The sequence below is a fragment of the Capricornis sumatraensis genome, chromosome 2 (genome assembly GCF_032405125.1).
Source record: "Capricornis sumatraensis isolate serow.1 chromosome 2, serow.2, whole genome shotgun sequence".
In the NCBI taxonomy this organism is placed as follows: domain Eukaryota; kingdom Metazoa; phylum Chordata; class Mammalia; order Artiodactyla; family Bovidae; genus Capricornis; species Capricornis sumatraensis.
The window spans coordinates 132555698-132575596 of record NC_091070.1 but is presented as its reverse complement, the minus strand read 5'-3'; the positions used below and the strand labels follow the sequence as shown (position 1 = coordinate 132575596).

At 50.7% G+C, this 19899-nt stretch overlaps 1 protein-coding gene across 2 annotated transcripts in view; it reads right to left on the bottom strand.

The window, feature by feature from the left end:
* KCND3 (potassium voltage-gated channel subfamily D member 3) overlaps positions 1 to 19572 on the bottom strand; it is a 214903-nt gene extending 195331 nt beyond the window's left edge. For both annotated transcript variants that reach the window (XM_068963745.1, XM_068963746.1), the window contains exon 1: positions 18467 to 19572. In XM_068963745.1, the coding sequence (XP_068819846.1) occupies positions 18467 to 19572 (1106 nt within the window). The remainder of the gene's footprint in view (positions 1 to 18466) is intronic.
* Positions 19573 to 19899: the final 327 nt, after the last annotated feature.

Genomic DNA, 19899 nt, shown 5'->3' with positions numbered 1-19899 from the left:
CTGGGCACAGAGGCGGGGTCGGGGAGAAATCCCATGTTGACACCCCAGGCTGAGCCAGTGGGAGAGGCATCAAGCACCAGTGCTACAGTCCCATGTGCAAAACCCCTCAGCTCCAGGGGAGACGCAGGCTCTCAAACCCCTTCTCATAGGAAGATGGGAATGAGCTTACATCCCTGGGGACGGGGAGAGATCAGAACACACTGTTTCCAGAGCACTCTCCCATCAGCGCTCACCTCCCTATTGCTTAATGAGGAGCCTGAGGGGAGTCTGGGCCTCGGCTGCGGAGCAGGTTAGTGAGTAATTGGGGGAAACTCCATTCAAGCTCATGCTTCCCACTCTAGGGAAGCCCCCAGCTTGTGCCTTGCCTCCCCTCTTCCCACCAGAGCAGTGGGGCATCAGCCTGGGAGTCCGAGGAGGGGGCCAGGATAGGGCAGCCTGGACCCTGTGCCCTTATCCTGGGGAGGAGGGAGGTGCCATGGAAGGTGATGCTCGCTCAGCCCTGGGGACCTGGACCTGGACTTACAGCTCGACCTACTTTGCAGCTCGCTGGCCCACCTGCCAGGGGCCAGCAGCCAGGATTTTGGCTGGCCGCAGGAGGCCTGTCCACCTGCACTCATCACACGTGCAGTGGGTGTTCTCAGTCAGCCCTCCGACAGCAAACACTGACACGAGGAGGCCACTGTACTCCGAGCCACCCGGTCACCCCCGGCAGACTCAGCTGGCACAGTGTTTCCTGGTCTTCGTTGAATGTGTCCAATTTCCTGACCAACTCCCTGATAAATAATCATTTCCTCGTTCACTCCAGGCAGCTCCAAGCGAGAGAAGGGCGGAGGCTGCCTTGCTGGGGATGCCCTTTCTTTGGTTTCGTTGGTGTCTGAGAGCCAGGGTTGACCTCTGCTCAGAGCAGGGGGCACGGGCTGCTTGGTAAAGACCCATCTTGTCCTCAGCAGCGGCCAGCGGTCACTGAGCTCCCTCCGTGCTGCCACGTTGGACGCTGTCTGTGCGTCTTCTCTCCCCAACACATCAGGCTGAAACTCTGCACTGAGGCATGGAGATGGGATGAGAATCCAGTGGGATGCTGATCTAGGGAGGTGGGTATTTTAAGGGAAGTCAGAGGGAGACATTAAAGACCTCTTGGCGTGAAGGGAAGGGCATAGGCCAGGAAAGAAAGTGATGGGGTTCCAGGCTGCCTTTGGTTGGTGCTTGGCTGACACTGGGGCTGTGATCTCACCTTTATGGTGTCTAAGGCACAGGGGTCCACAGAGCCCTCCTTGCCTGTGTGGGTGGTGTCCACAGAGCCGAGTCCTTAGGCAGCTCCAGTACCACTTCTGTTCTCCCTGAAGCTCCCGCCCTGAGTTTTCCTGGCCCGTGTTGCTGGCACACCATCTGGTACTCCTGGGCAAGCCAAGCGTTATTTACCAGCAACAGCTCTGTTCATCTGGCCGTCCCTGCCCAGGAGCAAGGGCAGAAAGAGACCCTCCAAGTGCCGGTGGTGGTTCACGCTGGCCACTCACATGTGCTAGGCACTGGCCCAGGCACTGCATAAACATCATTAGTTTTCAACCTCACAGGAATCTTCGTTTGCCTAAAGGAGAAACTGAGGCTCACAGGGGGACTTCTGTTTGGTCGTGCCCTAAGAAAGTCGCTGAGCATTCAACAAAGACCGGGAAACATTGTGTCAACCGAGTCTGAGGGGGGTGACAGGACTGCTCAAAGCCTAAAGGGCTTGCTGGCATTAGGACCAGCTGGCATTAGACTGGCATTAGGACCCCAACAGCCCCAGGTGGGTAGAGGTGAGCCTAAGGATGCTAGAGGGTCCTAGCCAGGGGGCCATGGCACACAGATAGGCAAGAATGGATTACGGGTATGCAGGCAGGTGCAAATCTCCCCAGCCTCCAGGGCAGCCAGGTGAGGCTGGGAGAGCAGAGCCACTGGTGAGCAGCTCCGCCTGCCTCCAGCAGCCTGGCCAGCTCCAGAGGAGCAAGATCAAAGGCATGGCCAGGTGACCCCACTGGGAGGCACAGATCTAAAGGAAAAGACTCTAAAATCTGGAGTGAGTAAAGAGGCACAAATTCAGAGAGGCTTTTCTGAGACAGAATTGATGTTCATATTGTCAAAATTCTTGCTCTGACTAGGAAGTAGGCACAAAGGTCAGGTAGAGAACGGACGGATTCTTGCTCTTGCAAAGTCAGGAAAAGGAGGGGCTCTGATACTCCGGGATGGACCAGGTGGGCCTACACTGCTGAGAGGAGCCCCTCGTGCTGGGTCCTAGAGAGGGCCACTTGCTTCACCTTTCTCCCCATCACCCAAAGAGCATGGGCCTGAACTCTGCCAAGGAGCATAATTATAGGTGTCATGGCAATTTATCTGATTCATTTCATGTGCCCGGTGACTACATGTGGTGAGCTTTTCATCACCTCAAGAACAGGCACACACAGTCAGCACAACAGGAATATTTGTTGAATGAATAAAGGAAATGGGCAATAGTGGATTCAAATTAGCATCTGCAGTGGAAAGCCACTGCTCCCCACAAATCTCACCCCAACACCTTTTTTTGTGTCAACAGGACTACAAATCCAATGACTGCTGACTTGCTCTGGTTCAGGTTTAATTTTAAACAAGCTGGTTTCTGGTTTAATTTTAAACAATTAACAGAAAGAAAAAAGATATTTAACTCATTTTTTACAATGTAGTCATAACCCTCCAACCCATTAAAATAAAGGTACCCTTATAAGTTCCGTTAAATAATGCTGCCATACTAATGAGAGGCATAAGGGAGTTTTATGGACGCTGCCTGAAAGATGACAAGATGTTTTTTCTTTGCATGTTTGATGTATTTTATAATTTCTTAAAGTAATAATCTAACATCTTCACTTATATGAGGTTCCCGGAGTACACAAATTCAGAGAGACAAGAGCCCCATCAATTCTCTGTGGATTCTCCAGGTATAGAGTTGCTTTTCAGGGGAAATCTGTAGGTGTGTGGGGACCTCATCTAAGAACCAGAAGACCCAGCCCTGGTCCAGGATGATGCTTCTGATGTGAGAGGAAGGGTCACGTTTCAGCAGGCCAACCTGAGAACAAAGACCTAGAGGTTTTCTCCTGCCCACAATGGCCCAGGGTTACACTGGGAACCCCTCCTCCCTCCCCACCCCTCACTTCCAGCAGTCTTTCACAGAAACACACACATACACACAATTAGCATAGAGCCTGTTTCTCCTCTGACTTTCACTGTTTCCCTGAAACACTTTCCCTTTCCGGCCCTCCAAGCCCCCCAACTTTCTCACGTCATTTGCACACTCCTGGGAGTTCTATCTCTTCCGTGACATCTCCAGGTCAAACAGATCTGATGATCCTCTTGGCTCAGCCCTATCTGGACAGGACGTGTCCCAGAGCTAGATTCCACTCCAAGTTGGGGCACATCCTCTGGGCTTCCCTGGTGGCTCAGACGGTAAAGATTCTGCCCACAATGCAGGAGACTCGGCTTTGATCCCTGGGTCAGGAAGATCCCCTGAAGCAGGGAATAGCAACCCACTCCAGCATTCTTGCCTGGAGAATCCAATGGACAGAGGAGCCTGGTGGGCTAGTCCATAGGCTTGCAAAGCGTCAGCCATGACTGACAACTACCATGCTGTCCCCCGCTTCATGCTGTGAAACACACAAACCTTGCACCTGATTCAATGTCTGGTCCTGCTTGGTTTAAAGTTATTTAAACAACACACACAGGTTGTTTGAGTCACCCGTGTGCAGGTGCTTCTCACTCTGAGTAAACTGGCAGGGCCTGACAGGGCAGCGACATGCCAGACTCTGAGCACTGAGCCCCTTCTTTATCCAGGCACTCTGCTGGAAGCTGGGGTGGGGACCATGGTGCCTGACCCCGAGGAGCAAGGACTGCCTGTGCTTTCAGAAGGTGCTGACGGGAGGGAGAGAGCCTCCTAAGATGACTCACTAACCTGGCCCATTTCCACTGAACTTCCTTTCCGTGCCCATACCCTGCTACCGGCCCTTCAGTCCTCGTCCTCTCTGCACTTTGGAAAGCCAGTGGTGAGATGCCTAGAGCCGGAGAAAGCCCACATGCTCACTCTCTCCCCAGACCTCTGTGATCATTTAATGGTTGGTTTCATTCAAATAACTCAAAGTAATGTAAGCCACGCTGCCCACACGGATGCTAATAGCAATGTTGAGATTCCCCTGCGTTCCTCTGGGGAGCTCATGTTCTTAAATAATGGGAGTGGAGAAGGGAAGGGCCATGTACTGACCAAAGGGATAACAGCGGGAAAGAAAATGGGGATGGGGTGGGGCAGGGAGAAACCCTGGGTAGGGTGTCAGTAGGGATGGGGAGTGGGGGACCAGGGACAGGATGGGGACTCCATGCACCCCAGAACTTGCCCATTCATGCTGTGCAGGCTCCCCAAGGGTCTAAAGAGCAACTGGTTCATCTGGGAACCTCCACTCTTCCCCAGGGCTTGGATCTGCCAGAGCCGCACCTGAGCCATCCCAAGTCCATGTCAGGACACATGTCCCAGGGTCTTCTTGCCACCAAGTCCCCTAATGACTTCCCTGATCATAATTATACTTGTCTTCCACAACTGTTTCCTAACAGGACCTTTTGGGTTCTCAAAAGTCCTCATCCTTCCAAGGTGTAGAGGAAATAGGCTTGAATTGAATACATGAGAGGAAGGTTGTGATCATTGACCCTCTCCAAAATGGAATCACTGCAGCCCAAAGGGTAAATTCCCATCCCTGAATGTTCAGGCAGATTCGTTGCCATCTGCTGGGGAGGTTGCTGAAGGGAGTCCAGCTCTGAAGGGTGATAGCAAAGTAGGATTCATGGGGCTTACGTAGCTCTCTGCAGATCCCACTGTTAACATCTATCTTCCCCTCATCCAGCTAATCTGGCCTATCCAAAGAGCTGAACTCACAATTCCCTGGTCTCTCCAAACATGGTGCTGTGTGGCTGAGAGCTGCTGACCCAAATCTGAGCCATGCTGGCTTACCATCGGGAACCCTGGAGCCCTCTGGGAGAGTCTCTGAGCAGAACCTCCCAGGTCCCTCTGCAGACCATTTCTGATGGTCACTTTGGCCAAGGACTCTTTTCACTTGGACCTCTTTAGAGATGAAGAAATGGAAATGGGATGGTTCCCAGTGCCCCACCATCTAAAGGCTAGTTCCCCAGGCTGTGATCATCCAGGCTACTGGGCTAATGATCAGATTTCCTCTGAAGAGGGAGAGACTGACAGCTTGTGAAACTGACTTGGAAGTGAAGTGAAGTGAAGTGAAGTCGCTCAATCGTGTCCGACTCTTTGCGGCCCCATGGACTATAGCCTACCAGGCTCCTCTGTCCATGGAACTCACTAAATCCAACCCTTCATTGAGAAGAGGATTCTGAGGACCGGAAGTGACTTGTCCAAGATCACACAGTCTGCTGAAGCTGACCCTACAACCCACATCTGACTCCTCGTTCAGCGGTCTTCCCATTGTCCTATGGAGCCCAAACCCAGCAGAACGGTGCGGTTAACCCACATGAGCCAGCATAAAACACCTAAATCAGAGTGTGGACACAGCAGCCTCTGCTCTTCAGATGAGAAGCTGACCTTACATGGAAATATTAAGAAAGTCAAACACCGTGTGTGGAAGTCGGGGGTGGGCATAGCGCTTCATCGTCTCTCTCTAAGCCCTGCCCAAACTGGGAGTGTGCCTGCCAGGCTGCAGGAAAATGTTTTATTAATCAACACAACAGACTTTTGCTGGCCAGCAGAGACCTTTCTGCTGAAGAGGGGAGGGTGAGGAGGGGAAGGGGCTTTGGCTTAGAAGACAGGGATGCAAACCCTCAGGTACCGAAGTCTCAGGAGAACTTCTAGCAGCTTCTGGAAGCAGAAGACAAACAGGCTAGGGAAGAAGGGAAAAAAGAAAAAAAAACAAAACAAATGTAGAGTCGCATGCAGCAAACTGCTCTTCTCCATCTCTGGGGCAGAAATGGCATGAAAAAGGCTGAATGAGTCTAACAGCCCAATGTCAGGAGAGCCAGCAGAGGGGAGCGGAGGGTCAGAGCTCGTGGAGGAAGAGCCACACCTGGCACTGTGAATCCTCCAGGTGGGCAGAAGCAAGGCGGCACCTATGACCTCTAGGGAGGATGTGCCCAAGAGACTCCTTATCCCACCCCTGACCTGCTTCATCTTCCAGCCACAGATCACCATGAGGGCCTATAGCTGAGGAGGCCAGAGGACTGGGCAGCCTGTGATCAGTCAGCGGGTTCAGATAGGACCCCCTCATCAGAGCTGCTTCCTCCTATTCTAAAAATGTGAGGACTGGCCTCCAGCCCTGCTGAGCTGAGCTGTGGTCTCTCTGGTGGGCTGGGCTGGGGCCAGTAAAAGGCTGAGCTATGCCCCATGGCCTGGCATGGATGTGGGGCTGGGGGAGGCTGCCAATTTCTAGACATAGGACATGGGTGACAGAGCCACCAGGGACCAGGATCTCTGCAGAGAGGGAGAGGGCATAAGACTTTCAGGCTTTTATTCTGAAAGATATTTACACAGGATATTTACACATTATGCATATTTACAACTTTACTTCTCCCTTCAATTTTTCTTCTTTTGTACAAACGCTACTGTAACACTAAAATCCCCCACTCCCCTCTTTTTTTGTCTTCTCTCCTTTTCACCAATAAATTCACTGCCTGCTGGTGAATTCTTCCCCCATGCCTGTTGCTGTCCCTTCTCTGTTGGCGCAGACCAACTTGGGTCCCTTAGATCCTGCTGGCCCCTTCTCCGTGACTCTGATTCTTCCTTCATCGCCATCCTCCATCCACTCTTCACCCCCATGACCTTTGCCAACAAGCACGAGAGCCTTTGGTGCCAGCACATTAGGAGGCTGGGGGGCGCTGTTTCTTCCTCCCGGCCCCCAAAGCCTCTGGTGAAAATCTGGGTGGTTAGAGACGGGTTAAGAGCAGACACTGGTTATACTGCACACAGAGCTCCAGCTTCTCCAGACACCAGCCATAGGCTCTGAGCGGGCCTCGGTTTTCTCAGTAACCTCTCTCTCCTTTGGTTAAGGAGGGTTACATGAGGAAATCCATGTAAACGATTTATAATCAGCACCAAACCTGGAATATCATAAAAGTTCAATAATATCAATTTTAGCTATTATTACTGTTGTTGATGGTGATGAAGGACAGTGGTACCTCACATGTCAGGGTGAATCTGCTGCTACCTATTCAGTCTCCTCACCTTCCAGATAACAGTCCTAAAGAGACTCGGACACAGCTCTTGAATCATCATTTCTGTCCCGGGCCAGCCTCTCCCTGACTCCTAACTGCGGATGGAGCTTTCACTTCGACAGACACTAGAGACACTGCCCCTTTACTCTCAAGGTGGGGTTCCTCATCTCTTCCAGGGTCAGGCTGATGGCCTCATTCTATCTCTCCTTACGAGCTTTATCTCTTTTTTCCTACCTTTTACTTCAACTTTTCATTCTCATTTTATACATTCACTTGTTTATCATCTTCTGCTCCTACTAGAATTCCAGTCCCTCAGAATTTGCCTGTTCTGTTCATAAGTACATCCTTAGCCCCAGCACACTGCCTGGCACACAGAGACCCACAATATTTACTGAATAAATGATCGAGTGAAGGAATGCATTTAACATTTCCAACACAATCTTCCAAGGACCAGCTAAAACATCACCTCTTCCAAGAAGTCTTCCCTGATCCCTGCCTCCTCCACCTTTCCCTACGCTTTTCTGACCTTTACTCAGAACTCTCACCTTATTAAATCCAGAAACATAGGTCTATGTGCACAAAGGACCCATGTTACTAGGCTGAGGCTTCTTATGAAGCAGAGACTCTAAAGGAATCAGAAGACCTTGTTTTGAATCTAGTAATGCTGCTACAGCGTGGGAGCTCAGGCAAGTTGCCTACACTCTCATCTCCTGCATGCACGCTAAGTCACTCAGTCATGCCCGACTATCTGCAACCCCATGGACTGTAGCTCTGTCCATGGGATTGTTCAGGCAAGAATCCTGGAGCGGGCTGTCATGCTCTCCTCCAGGGGATCTTCCCGATGCAGGGATCAAACCCCAGTCTCCTATGTCTCCTGCCTTGGCAGGTGGGTTCTATACTGCTAGTGCCACCTGGGCAGTCCATATATAGGAAGTATATTGAACATCCTCCTCCTAGGACTTAGTCCTCATCCCCTTTCTTTGGAGCCCCTCATAGCAACTAGGACTGTGCTTTGCTCACAAAGACAGCTCAATGCAAATTTGCTGAATTACTGAACCATCGCTTTCCCCAGGTGCTTACCAAGAGCCCAAGAGAGATGTCTCCAAGAGAGGGCAGGCCTCAGGCCGTGCCCAGTGATGTCAGGAGTAAGTCTGATGTTTCGCTCTAAGAAGGAGGGAATGAGTGGGACAAGCAGTGTCTCTAGTGCTTGGAAACTCTGCCCAGGGGTCTGACGCTGCGAGGCCTGACAGTGTCACCCATGGAGGCTGTGCCATGCAGAGTCAGCACCCTCCGTGGCTGGGCAAGGGATGTTTGCTGGTCTGTGACTATTTAGACCCCAATCTCCCATCCACAAGCCAATGTAAGGATTCTGTTCTTATTATATTTTAGCAAAGCTCATAAACCAATCTTGATTTCCTGGGTCAGTGCTGTTTATTTAATTATCATGGTACGAGACTAAAAAGAAAACCTTGTTTCACTCAGAAAACCAATATGACCTTTTAGCTCCAGCAGAAACCTGGTATGCAAGGGAACTTCTGCAGACCAAGGAGAGAGGCATGGACCAAGCGGCACACAGTGGGCATCCGTACTCCTACAGGGCAGGTGCAGAGAAACAGGGCCCGGGACAGGAAGGGGTTCCCAGGTCCTCTCCTCATCCTTCCCTTCATGTTTTCCTGGGCCATCTCGCCTATTTTCCCTGCTTCAGATGATGATTTCAGAACCTGCTGCTTTAGCCCCCTTCTCCCTGTTCAGTTGCAGACCCACCTTTCCACCCACCTGCCAGCTACTTCAAAGACACTCAGGGTTACCAGCAAACACTGCTGACCCACAGCCAAGCTCATGGTCTCTACCTTGCCCTTGACCTCCAACCAACCTGTTCCACCTGAATGTTTGTCTACTTGTCCAGTCGTATGGTTCCAGAGTTACTTTGGACTTCTCCTCCTGGACGTTTATCTCTCCTTCTCCACTGTGCCTGCCCTAGGTCAAGCCTTCTTTACTTCTTCCCTGGATCTGTCTCCTGGCTAATGTCACCGTGTCCAAGGGCTCTCTAACGTTCATCCAGAAGTCACCTTCCTAGTCCGTGTGTCACAGAGACACATTTGGTGACTCTCTAATGTCTACCAAATAAATCCCTTAGCCTAATATTTTAGACCCTCATGTCTCTAGCAAACGTTTTGTTCCTGCTCACCTCCAGCCACACTCCTCATATATCCTAAACTCTAGCAAACCAGCACATTAGCGAAACTCTCCAAGTACCATACTCGTTTGACAGTTTACTTGGAATTTCTGTTTCCACATATCAAAATCCTGCCTACTATTGTTGATTCAGCTGAAATGTCACCTTTCCATGAAGCTAATCACTCGTTCATTGGCAAATACTTATTAAGCTTTTCTTCTGTGTCACTTTTTAATCATTTCAGGCCATGCTTCATCCTCTCTTGTACACTCAGAAACATATTCCAAGCCTCAACTGTAAACTTCTTGGGGACAGTACCAAGGTGTCATTTCCATACCCCCAATACTGCCTAATAGGGTGCTTCACAGATACTAGGTGCTCAGTAATGTTTGTTGAACTGAATCGAGGTTTATGCTGTCCATGGTTTTGATATCATTTAGTTTACTTGAATTCTCCTAAGGTTTTTTTTTTTTTCTGTTTAAGTATGCGTGACCAGGAAGAAGTAAAAATAAACTAATGATACTTCTCAGCAGCTCCAAGCCTGTAATTATGGTTAACTCTCAGTTATCCATGCCATTGGAAAAGCATCATTGGAGAGAATCCCACACCAGAAGCACAAAAACATGATTTCCATCAGTCTTTGACATGTATTGTATGATTTTCAAGGAGCTGATTTGCCTTGTTAATTTTGTTTGGCTGATCGGGTTGCTATTTGCATTTATAGTCTCTCAATAATTGGCTGGGTAGCAGGGATGGAAGGGGAGGTGGAGGGCTGTGTTGGGGGTTGGAAGTCGGTCCAGAAGGAAATGTCAGCTCTATACAACTTCGGAGGCAAGACTGGACAAAGTGAACATCACAGGCACTTGGGGTTTGTCAGCATGGCCCAGGGTTTGGCCAGTTTCTCTCAGATGACTGCGAATGTAGAGATGTCCCTGCCCACTCCCTGGGTCCAGAGTTGGATTTTGTTTAAAGATGATGTAAAGTAAGTAAGTAAAGGTTGTGGGATGGAGGAAGGGCTGTGCTTCCAGTCTTGTTGGTAACAGGAGGGTGCCTCGCTGAGCTACCGGGAGCCACTGGATGCAAATCAAAGAAAATGAGATTTGCAATTTTGCATCGATAGCTAGATAATGCAAGGGGGAAAGCTCCCCTCTTCTCCTTCTGAAGCAAACAAATATCACATGTGGTGATTCAGCAGCTGCATTAGTTGGGGAAAATTGATGCACATTTCATGTGTCAGGGAGCTGAATCCCAGAGAATGGAGCCAGCCTCCCAGAAAATGGTTTCTTTATATAGTTCCATCCATTTATTGTTTGATTGGACTTTCTGTATATTAAATTCAAGCTGTTCTGCTGCTCTTGGGTATTATGATGTGTTGGCTCGGTGGGAAATAATGAAGGTGATGGGATTTTACAGCATCGCATTACAAAGGAGGTGTCCCCAGCCCCATCCATCTCTCCATCAACGAGCTTGTGTGTGAGGTGGCACTTATATTAAAACGATTTTTCTGATTCAGTTTAATGACACTCATTCGAGTCCTGACACCCGGAATATGATTACATGAGCTAGATGCAATCTCCCTCCATCTAGCCGTGGTCAGCAAAGGCTGAGTTCTCCTCCTTCCCCAGCCCCTCCCTTCCCACTTAGCCATCATTTGCATTGAGTTGGGTGGAGGGAAGTGGGGCTGAGGGGGAAGAAGGAAAAGGCTTCCATTCTGGTCTGAGAAAAGCAGGCTGGGCAGAGGCAGGAGCACTGGCCTTGCCCTAGGGGTCACGATACATGTAAGCCTTTTGGCTGAGAACTTCAGATGCTTGAAGCGATTGTGGTAACTCCTTCATCCTCATCACAAACAAGTCCCCTTTCAAAGCTGGCTGGAATTCACTACTATAGACTCCAAAAGAGATTGCTAAGGGCCAGGTTCTCACTTCTCAGAAAAGAAAAACTGGCTTGGTCATCACAAAGGATGGACACTTAAAATGTGAGGAGAGTGTCAGTTTCCTGGAGGACAGTGGGAGAGGGACTCACAGAGAAGTCTCTGCTCCTCTCCCTGCCCGGGAGAAGCTTCCAGCCACAAAGGTGTGTGGCCAAGAGCCCTGCGGGGACTGGGACAGGCGCTCCCTCCTGGGTGAGAGAAACAAAAATCCCCCTGTAGTTACCAAGGGGTTTTGCCCCTCCCCTGGGGAGAGGGAGGGCCAGGCTGCCTTTTATTCACACTATTTTCAGGCAGAATAATTGCTGCTCCTCAGGAAGAATCATGTTTTTGTTTACGGGTGTGTTTAAAAAGGGAAACCCAAACAAAACCAAACACAGGGAGAGGGAGAGATTGATTTTAAGAGATTCAGGAAGAGAGCTGTGAAATGGGCATCAGCATCCTTCCAAAAATTGCTGCGATTTGAACAGCTGGATCGGAAGATGAATCTAATGTGGTGACCCTGGGGTAAAGAACCCCAAAGGCTGACATTCCACCCGCGGGAATTCATTTCTTCCTCCCCTGCGGCCCCAAAGTGCTCCCCCTGCCTGTGTCAGCAGCTACTAGAGCTGCTGCCTTTGAGACTGGCTGCTCCCTTTCAGTTTCCGAGCCAAGACTGCCCACACAGTGGTGAGCACCTTGGCAGGTGCTGGGGAAATTCTGCCTGGGTTGAAGGCAACCTCAGTCAAGTGCAGATGCTCCTGCTGATTGTCAGTCCAGCCCTGTTCTCAGATGGCCATGCTCTAGTTCAGCCTCAGAGGTCTGCCATCCGGTGCCGGAGTCTGGGAGCCACCCTGCAGGCCCTTTACGTATGCCTCTTCTTGTGACATGCTTCTCCCAGCAGTGGAAGTCTTTAGGTCTCTGTCTTTCAGGCCAGTGTTCGGCCATGGGAGCTGGTGAAGCTTTCGGCTGGCAGGCTGGCCGCAGGACCAGCAAGTGTGTCCTGTGGCCTTGACTTTCAAACGTATACAGAATCTCTCACTTCTCCCCTTTCCAATGCCACCACTAGATCCCAGCCACCCTCATCTCTTGCTCAGATTGCTGTGGTAGCTTCTCCTTTTCAATGTATTCACTACCCATTTGCCCAGATCCTTTCAAGTGAGTCAGGTCTTCTCAAAACTCTCCAACGACTTCTCAATCCAAGCATATTCATAAAAGGCAAAGGGCCAAGTCCCTTTGGTGACCACAGTGATTACGCAGGCCCTGCATGGGCTGCTCTGTGCTGCCTGTCCCTGCTCTTGGGGCTGGACCATCAGCGCCTTCTAGCCCTTCCAAGAACAGCGCACCAAGCCCCCTCCTGCCTGATGGCCTTTGTGTTTGCTGTTCCCTCTGCCTGGAATGTTCTTCCCCAAGAAACCCACATTCCAGGTTCTGCTCAAATTCAGCCTTATCTGAGAGGCCTATCCTGACCTCCCCACATAAAATAGCAGCTCTCCCTTGCTGCATCCCCTCTCATACTTGGCACCCTCAATTTATCACATCATGCTTAATTCTTCTCTGTAGCATGCATTGCTTCCTGCTTGCCTGTATGTAGGTGTGTATCCATCTATCTCTTTATTGTCTGGTTTTTGCCACTAGAATGTAAGCCCCACAAGACCAGGGGCTGTGTCCTTTGCTGCCGTATCCCCAGGGCCTAATAGCTACTCAAGTATCTGTGGAATAAATAACTGAATGGAGGGAAATGTCATGGGTAGGGGGGCTTATCTATGGCACCCTTTCTGCTCCTCCCTGGCCATGGAGTCTGAGCCAGGAGCCTGGCCAAGCAGCCAATAGTGAAATACATGGGTTGAAACTTCACTTGCAAGAAAGCCCCAACCCTGCTAGGCTGACATCAGAACTAGAGAATTCCCTGCTTGGCCTCCTCATTTCCACCCACTCACAAACATCCTGTTAGACAGCACCATATCACTAACAGAGAGATAGCACTTTCACTGGTTCTTACAATAGGTAGGAGACGGTTAACAAGTGAGAAAATTGAGGATGGGTAAGCCAGAGTACACACCTGTTTGGTTGAACAAATATATACTGAAGCCTAGTACATGTCAGGTCCTGTGCTAGGTATAGATCATAAAGTGATCTTTGAAGCAGATACCTGCCCTTGGGAAACTCATATTCTGGGGAAAAGACATATAAACAAAGTTAATGAAATGTGGCAATTGGCAAGAAAGATGCATGGCAGTGCACGTGGGAAGCCTTCCTGGAGACAATGTGGGCTGTTTTGTAGGATGACAGGAGTTAGCCAGACATAGCAGAGTGAGGGGTGGTCTCTGGAGGGACGGGAAGAATGTGAATAAAAGCCTCTTTTCTGACCCTGCTCTTCCCACTCTCTCTTATTTTGGTTCAAAAAAAGAGAAATGAGTTTCATTCATTCTGTCTGTGTTTTACATAGGGCTGACGAGCAATCATGGCGCCTGTGCATTCTCAGAGCCTATGGTGCTGGCTGATACGCAGTAGACACTCAATAAATGTTGAATGAATGAATGATACCTTGTTGGGATGCAGGTCTCCACTCTCTCTTAGGAATTTCAGCACCAGAGAACTATTGGTTAAGAAATTCAAACCAAGAGAAGATCCTGAGGTCATTTATTCCCAGTAATTGCACTATAATCAGATCCCCCAGGCAGGGACCCACCACCATCTAGATGGGCACTGTTTGGCCAACACCCCACTCCAAGGCCCTTGGAAGGTGGGAGGAGGGTTGGTGGACCCCCCAGAGGCAGTGGATGATGGTACAGCCAGAATTTCAGGAACCGAAGGGTTAACAAAACCCACCTCTGGTTGGTTCCACTGGGGGTGCCTGATCAAGCACCCCATTCTGTGGAGTGCCCATATTGATCTCCCAGGCCCGGCTCCCAGTCTCTGAAACCTCAGGCAGGCCCCTTCCAGGATTAGACTTTAAAGGGAAATGCAAATTACCTGGAGGCTGCTTCGTGCTTGGAAGAAGTAAAAATCGATTTTGTTTTCGTTAAAGTGATTTTTGGACACTGTCAAAAGCTCTCTCATCTCAGAGCACGGGGTGACAGATAGGCTGCCGGTCTCAATTACATAACCAAGCCAAGCAGGCGGCATCAGGCCATCTCATTAGAGTGACGCTGCTCCATGCCCTTCCCAAGCCCAATTCCCCCTCCCTAAGATGTCCAAGAGCACTTTATCCCTTCCAGGCCTGAAGCTGGCCCTCGATGGCCCTTGTGGATGCTTGTTCACAAAGCTTCCTTCCCCTCTGCCCCAAGCCACACGTGAGCTTCACCCATGGACTGGCTCAGGCAGTCTGCCCAGTGGTGATGTCAAGCAAAGTCAAACAAAATGAAGAGGGGAAATCTGCTTTGAAAAAGTCTATGACATATAATACATTCCCAAACTAGAGGTGCTGGTCTTATTTAATATTGGGAGCTCTGTGTTATCCCTTCCCTCTGTTAACTGTGATAATTGAGGATTTATTTTATTTATAGCATCAATTATGAGCACAGAAATTAATCCTTTAATGGTGAACTTGGAAGCTCAACTGTCAAGGGGGCACCGGGGAACCCTGGGCTGGGCAAAGGTGTCTTCCCCACCAGCATGGGAGGTGGCCAAGGAAAGCCATCCTCCACCATTGGTGGCAGCCAGGTTGTTATTGTTCTGTGTGCTCAAGATATTCTGAGAAATTAAATAAATGGGAATAATTGGCTCCAGGAGATCCCTCCCTGGAGGACACCTGAGTAACTCATCAGCGGGTCCTGGGAAAGTAGGCAGAGCCAGGAAGAGCAAATTCCTTCACTCGACACATCGGCCCTTGACTAGTCAGTCAGCAAAGGCACACAGGACAATCCTTCCAGACTGGAAATAGGAAGCCTGGGAAGGTTTGGGTGGGAAGGGTCTGGAAACAGGAAGAAGCAGGAGTCTGCCAGGGATTGTTGGAAGCAACCAGAGAGAATGTGGAATGTGGCAGATCACTGGCCCTTGGCATTGCATGACCCCTTGGGGTTCAAACACCAGCAAAGAGTAAGCAAAGACAGGCTTTCCGGAATGACCCAACAAGCTTGCAAGTAGCCAATGAATGTGCTCAGGACAGAGAGCAGCCAGAGGAGAGGAACGGTTTCCAGGATCGGGTGGGTAAGACCTCCGATAAGAGCAAGAAGACCCTCCACAGCGTCCCAGACCATCCCAGTGAGGGGGGACCACACACCAGATAAATGCTGCCCTGCTCCCTCCCTGGAGCCAGGGCTGGGGGAGATACAAATCTTGGGTCCACCCTAGAGAAAGGACAGGTGGGTCTGGAAGGGACTGAGGACATTATCAGACCAAGCACATGGAAAAGGAGCCCCATTCTCATTGACTCACCCATTTAAGAGTTTTGCCAAATACGTGTTGTTGCGAGTCAAGCAGCGAGCCAGGTGATGGTTCCCACAACCAACTCTGGTCAAAGTCAAGCAGCCCGATCCAGCCGACACTGGTCAGGGTGGATGGGAAGAAAAAGCCTGCTTTCCCATTACTTAACGGAGGTTAAGCAAGACATGACTAAAGGCTTCATTTTTGCTTGTGAGTGTTTCCCTCCCTAAGGCTAGACATCTTGTTGCTTGAGGAAGGGAAGGGTGAGGAGCTCGCAGGGCCCGAAGTCAGGGGTCGGGGGGAGTCTGGGTCTTCCTACGTAGGAGTCCTCACTCTCTGGCAGTCCTCTTGCTCTGCCCCTCCCTCACCTCCCAAAAGAAAATGTGAGGCCATGACTGTCTACCCCCTGACGCTAGACTTGACCTTGAACTACACAATGAAGGCTAAAGGAAATCACCGGTCTCCCCAGTGACAGTAAATAGATTTTGCAGTGAAAGCAGCCATTAATTCCCCAGGCAGAACTTAAACCGGCCAGAAGAAAATGTTTTATATATTCATAAATTCCCTGTGTGCCTAGTGAGGTGCCTGTAGTCCTCACCACGCTGACACTTTCTTAAATAGAGATAGGACTAGAATAGATTATGACACCCTGAGGCCATTAAAGAAAAAAAGGAAAAGCTCTGAAGGGCTGATTTCCACCTACAGGCCCTGATGGTACGAACAAGTAGAGTGGGAAATGAAAAGAGAAAGGGCCCTGGAGACAGCCAGACTGGTATTTGAAAAGCAGCGCTGCCCCTCAGCAGCTATGTGACTACAGATATTTACTTAACCTCTCTGAGCCTCGCCGGCTGCATCTTCAAAGTTGTATGGAATTTTTCCTACCTTGCAAGGCTGTTGTGAAGGCTTAAAGAGATAACATATGCAAAGTGCTCAGCACACTGCTGACACATAGTAGACACACATATGCTGTTATGCTAATAATAAAAAGTAACAGGCAGGTGGCCATTGAAGTTTCCATTGATCTCCTCTGAAATGGCCCCATTTTAACTCTGACACTCATCCGTCTGCCCTGTTTTCTCCCCATGGCAGTCCTGAGGCATCACTGGTGTCATGAGTCCCATCAAGGGGCACTTAAGGGTATTGGACAGTCAGAGTGTAGCCGTGGAGGTCCCGGCCATGGAAAAGTCCCCTTCAGAAAAGCAAAGGGATGGCCAGGTTAGCAGAGAAGCAGCAAATGTGCCTCCGTCTCCTAACACAGGGCCAGCTCTCCAGCCTGTCTTATTCCTAAATATCCCACCATGCCAGGAAGCCACATCTACTCCCTGAGTCAAGAGAGACAAGGTCAAATGACCAGACATCCTTGCCCACTTTGGGTGCGAGCAGTTAGTGGGAGACTGCATGTGTGTTGAAAAGGAAGGAAAGGGCAAGGTGGCCTCTGCCCGATGAATGGAATGCCCCCGTCAAATGTGGCCTTCACAAATGGACAACAACACCCCTTGCTCTCCCCCTTGCTTCTCCCTTCCGTGTGGCAGAATGACAAATGTAATCATTTTAAAAGGTCCTGTCACCTGCTCAGTCATTCCCAATAAGCACTATGGAAAAACCGATACCAGCACCACAGGGTTGCAGCCAGGAAAAAAAAAAAAAAAAAATCGAATCACCAGGACGCCACCAACTGAATTGTCAAACACCAAATAAAAAGCTTCATGAATTCTCCATCAGCAATATAACGCTTCCTGGCCTAAGCAAATACAGCCCCAGTGTATGAATTGTGAAGGGATTTTGCTTGAGCCTCAATGACTTCCCACGGCTGAAGCAGCAGCCCCTAAGAAATACACATCTCCTTGAAGCTGCCTTCACTGGCTCTAATCCTGTTAGGGTGAAGACTGTAATCTGCTTCCTGAGCGCTCCCCCCCACCCAGTCCTCTGATGGAAAGCTTCATATCCCAGCACCATAAATATATTTCGGTGATCTCAACTGGAGAGGGGACCCTGGGGAGATGGAAAAGACAGAGTCACCCGTGACCTCACTGAGCACCTTTCCCTCCCACAGATGATACCGTTGCTACTGTGTCTGACCACATGATCCATCAGACCATCTCACCATCACCCAGGTAGGCTGAAGGATCATTCCATCACAGTCAGACTAAGAAGGCAAAACTACTGCTTCTTCAGTGAGAAAAAAAACAAATCAGGTGCCCCACTTTGCAGAAAACCCAAGTTCAGAGTCACTTAGAGAAAGTCTGCTCAGAGCTCCTGAGCCCTTGAGCATCTGTGGCAGCAAAAAAGAAAACTTAGGCAGAAGAGAAAACAGCCTGCATGTATACAAAGGAGAGATGCAGGGAGGCTCCAAAAAGAGAGTTCTAGGGTCTCCTGTTAATGGAAATCTGTACCCTCCTGACCACGCTCACTGAACTTCTCGCAGCATTCTTCCTTCCTGCTGCCCTCTTTCCCTCCTCAAGGCAGCCCTTGCAGCCTCAGGTGCATGTAAGAATGCAGCAGTCTCCACTCACTCCTTCCCCACCACACGCACATACCCAGAATGCATGGCTGAAAAAAGACATGGGGACAATTTCCCGTGTTTTGTAAACTACATACCCTACTCCTAAAGGAAGAAGTTCAGAGCACTCATCATCTCTAAACAAATCACTTAGGTGCCTTCCTCTTCTGATTAGCAACTTCCCTTGCTCCTACAACTTGGGGAAGTGACTCCAACCTTCTGTGTCCACCTCTGACACCATCCACAGTGTCCCCGACAATCCAACCTCCGCCCCTTCTCCAGTCCAACAGCTCCGACTTACCCCAGCGTGGTCATGGTGACGATGGTGTACCAAAACGAGGCGGGGATGCTTGTGAACTTGCTGGCGGAGGAGCCCTTCTCGGCGTAAAACATCACAGTGGCAAAGATGATGATGGCCATGGTGAGGGAGAAGAGGAGAAAGCCGAGCTCCGAGGCACAGCTCTTCAGGGTGTAGCCCAGGATCCGCAGGCCCTGGGAGTGCCGCGAGAACTTGAAGATCCTGAAGACGCGGAAGACCCGGAGCGTGACGAAGGCGCCCGACACGTCCTCGTTGTTGGTCATGACCAGGCCGATGTAGTAGGGCATGATGGCCACGACGTCGATGATGCTCATCACGCTGCGGATGAAGCGGTAGCGGCTGGGCGCCGCGAAAAGCCGGAGCAGGTACTCCACCGTGAAGATCATGACGCACGCTGTGTCCAGGCAAAAGAAGGCCACGGAGTAGCGCTCGCCACACGGCAGCTCCTTGCTCCCGGGCGCGGTGCCGCACGGCACGGTCTCCACCACGTTGGTGATGACCGAGACGGCGATGAAGAAGCCAGTCACGTAGTAGAAGACCAAGGCCAGCGTGCTGGTGTGCGGGTTCTCGAAGGCCCGCCACATGGTCTGGCGGAAGCTGAGCGAGGGCATGGACTCCTGGTTGTTCTCCGAGTCGTTGTCGTCCATGAGCCGCTCGGCGTTCTCCCTCTTGCGGTCCTTGTACTCCTCGTAGCAGCAGTCGCCGATGATCTCGGGCAGAATGCCGTAGAAAGCCAGCTCGTCGTCGTAGGCGGAGATGCACTCGTAGCGCGGGTAGTGCAGTTTGCCGGTGCGGTAGAAGTTGAGCACGCAGCGGAACACTTCCGGGTCCCGGTCGAAGAAGTACTCCTTGGTGTCCTCGTTGAAGAAGAACTCCTTCTCCGTGCTGCCCAGCAGTGTGTCCGGGTAGCGCTCCAGCGTGGTCCGCCACGTCTGGAACCTCCGCCCGCTCACGTTGAGGACGATCAGTTCATCCTGCCGCTTGTTCTTGTCGGCCGGGGCTAGGGGCATGGGGCAGTTGGCCACCGGCATCCACCCGATGGCCGCAGCCCGCGCGAAGGGCAGCCAGGCTGCGACTCCGGCCGCCATGGTGACTCCAGCTCCTGGGCGGCCACTGCTCCGCCACCCTGCACACCAGCTTGGAAGTTAGCTCAGCAACCCCTGGAGACAGGAGGAGAGATCAGAGAACCCGTGAGTCCCCTGTCTGCACCCGAGTGGGAGATGGGACACAGGGAAGGGTCATCAGGAAGTGAAACAGCAAACATCTGGAAGGGGAATGAATGGAACTGAAGTCGCCCCCAAAGAGAGGGGACTTGATCGCACCCGGTCTTGCAGTAATGTGGGATCACCAGATGTTGTTGACTGCCTGACAAATTGTCAAGTTCCAGGAGGGCTCAGGAGCACTTGGAGGGAAAA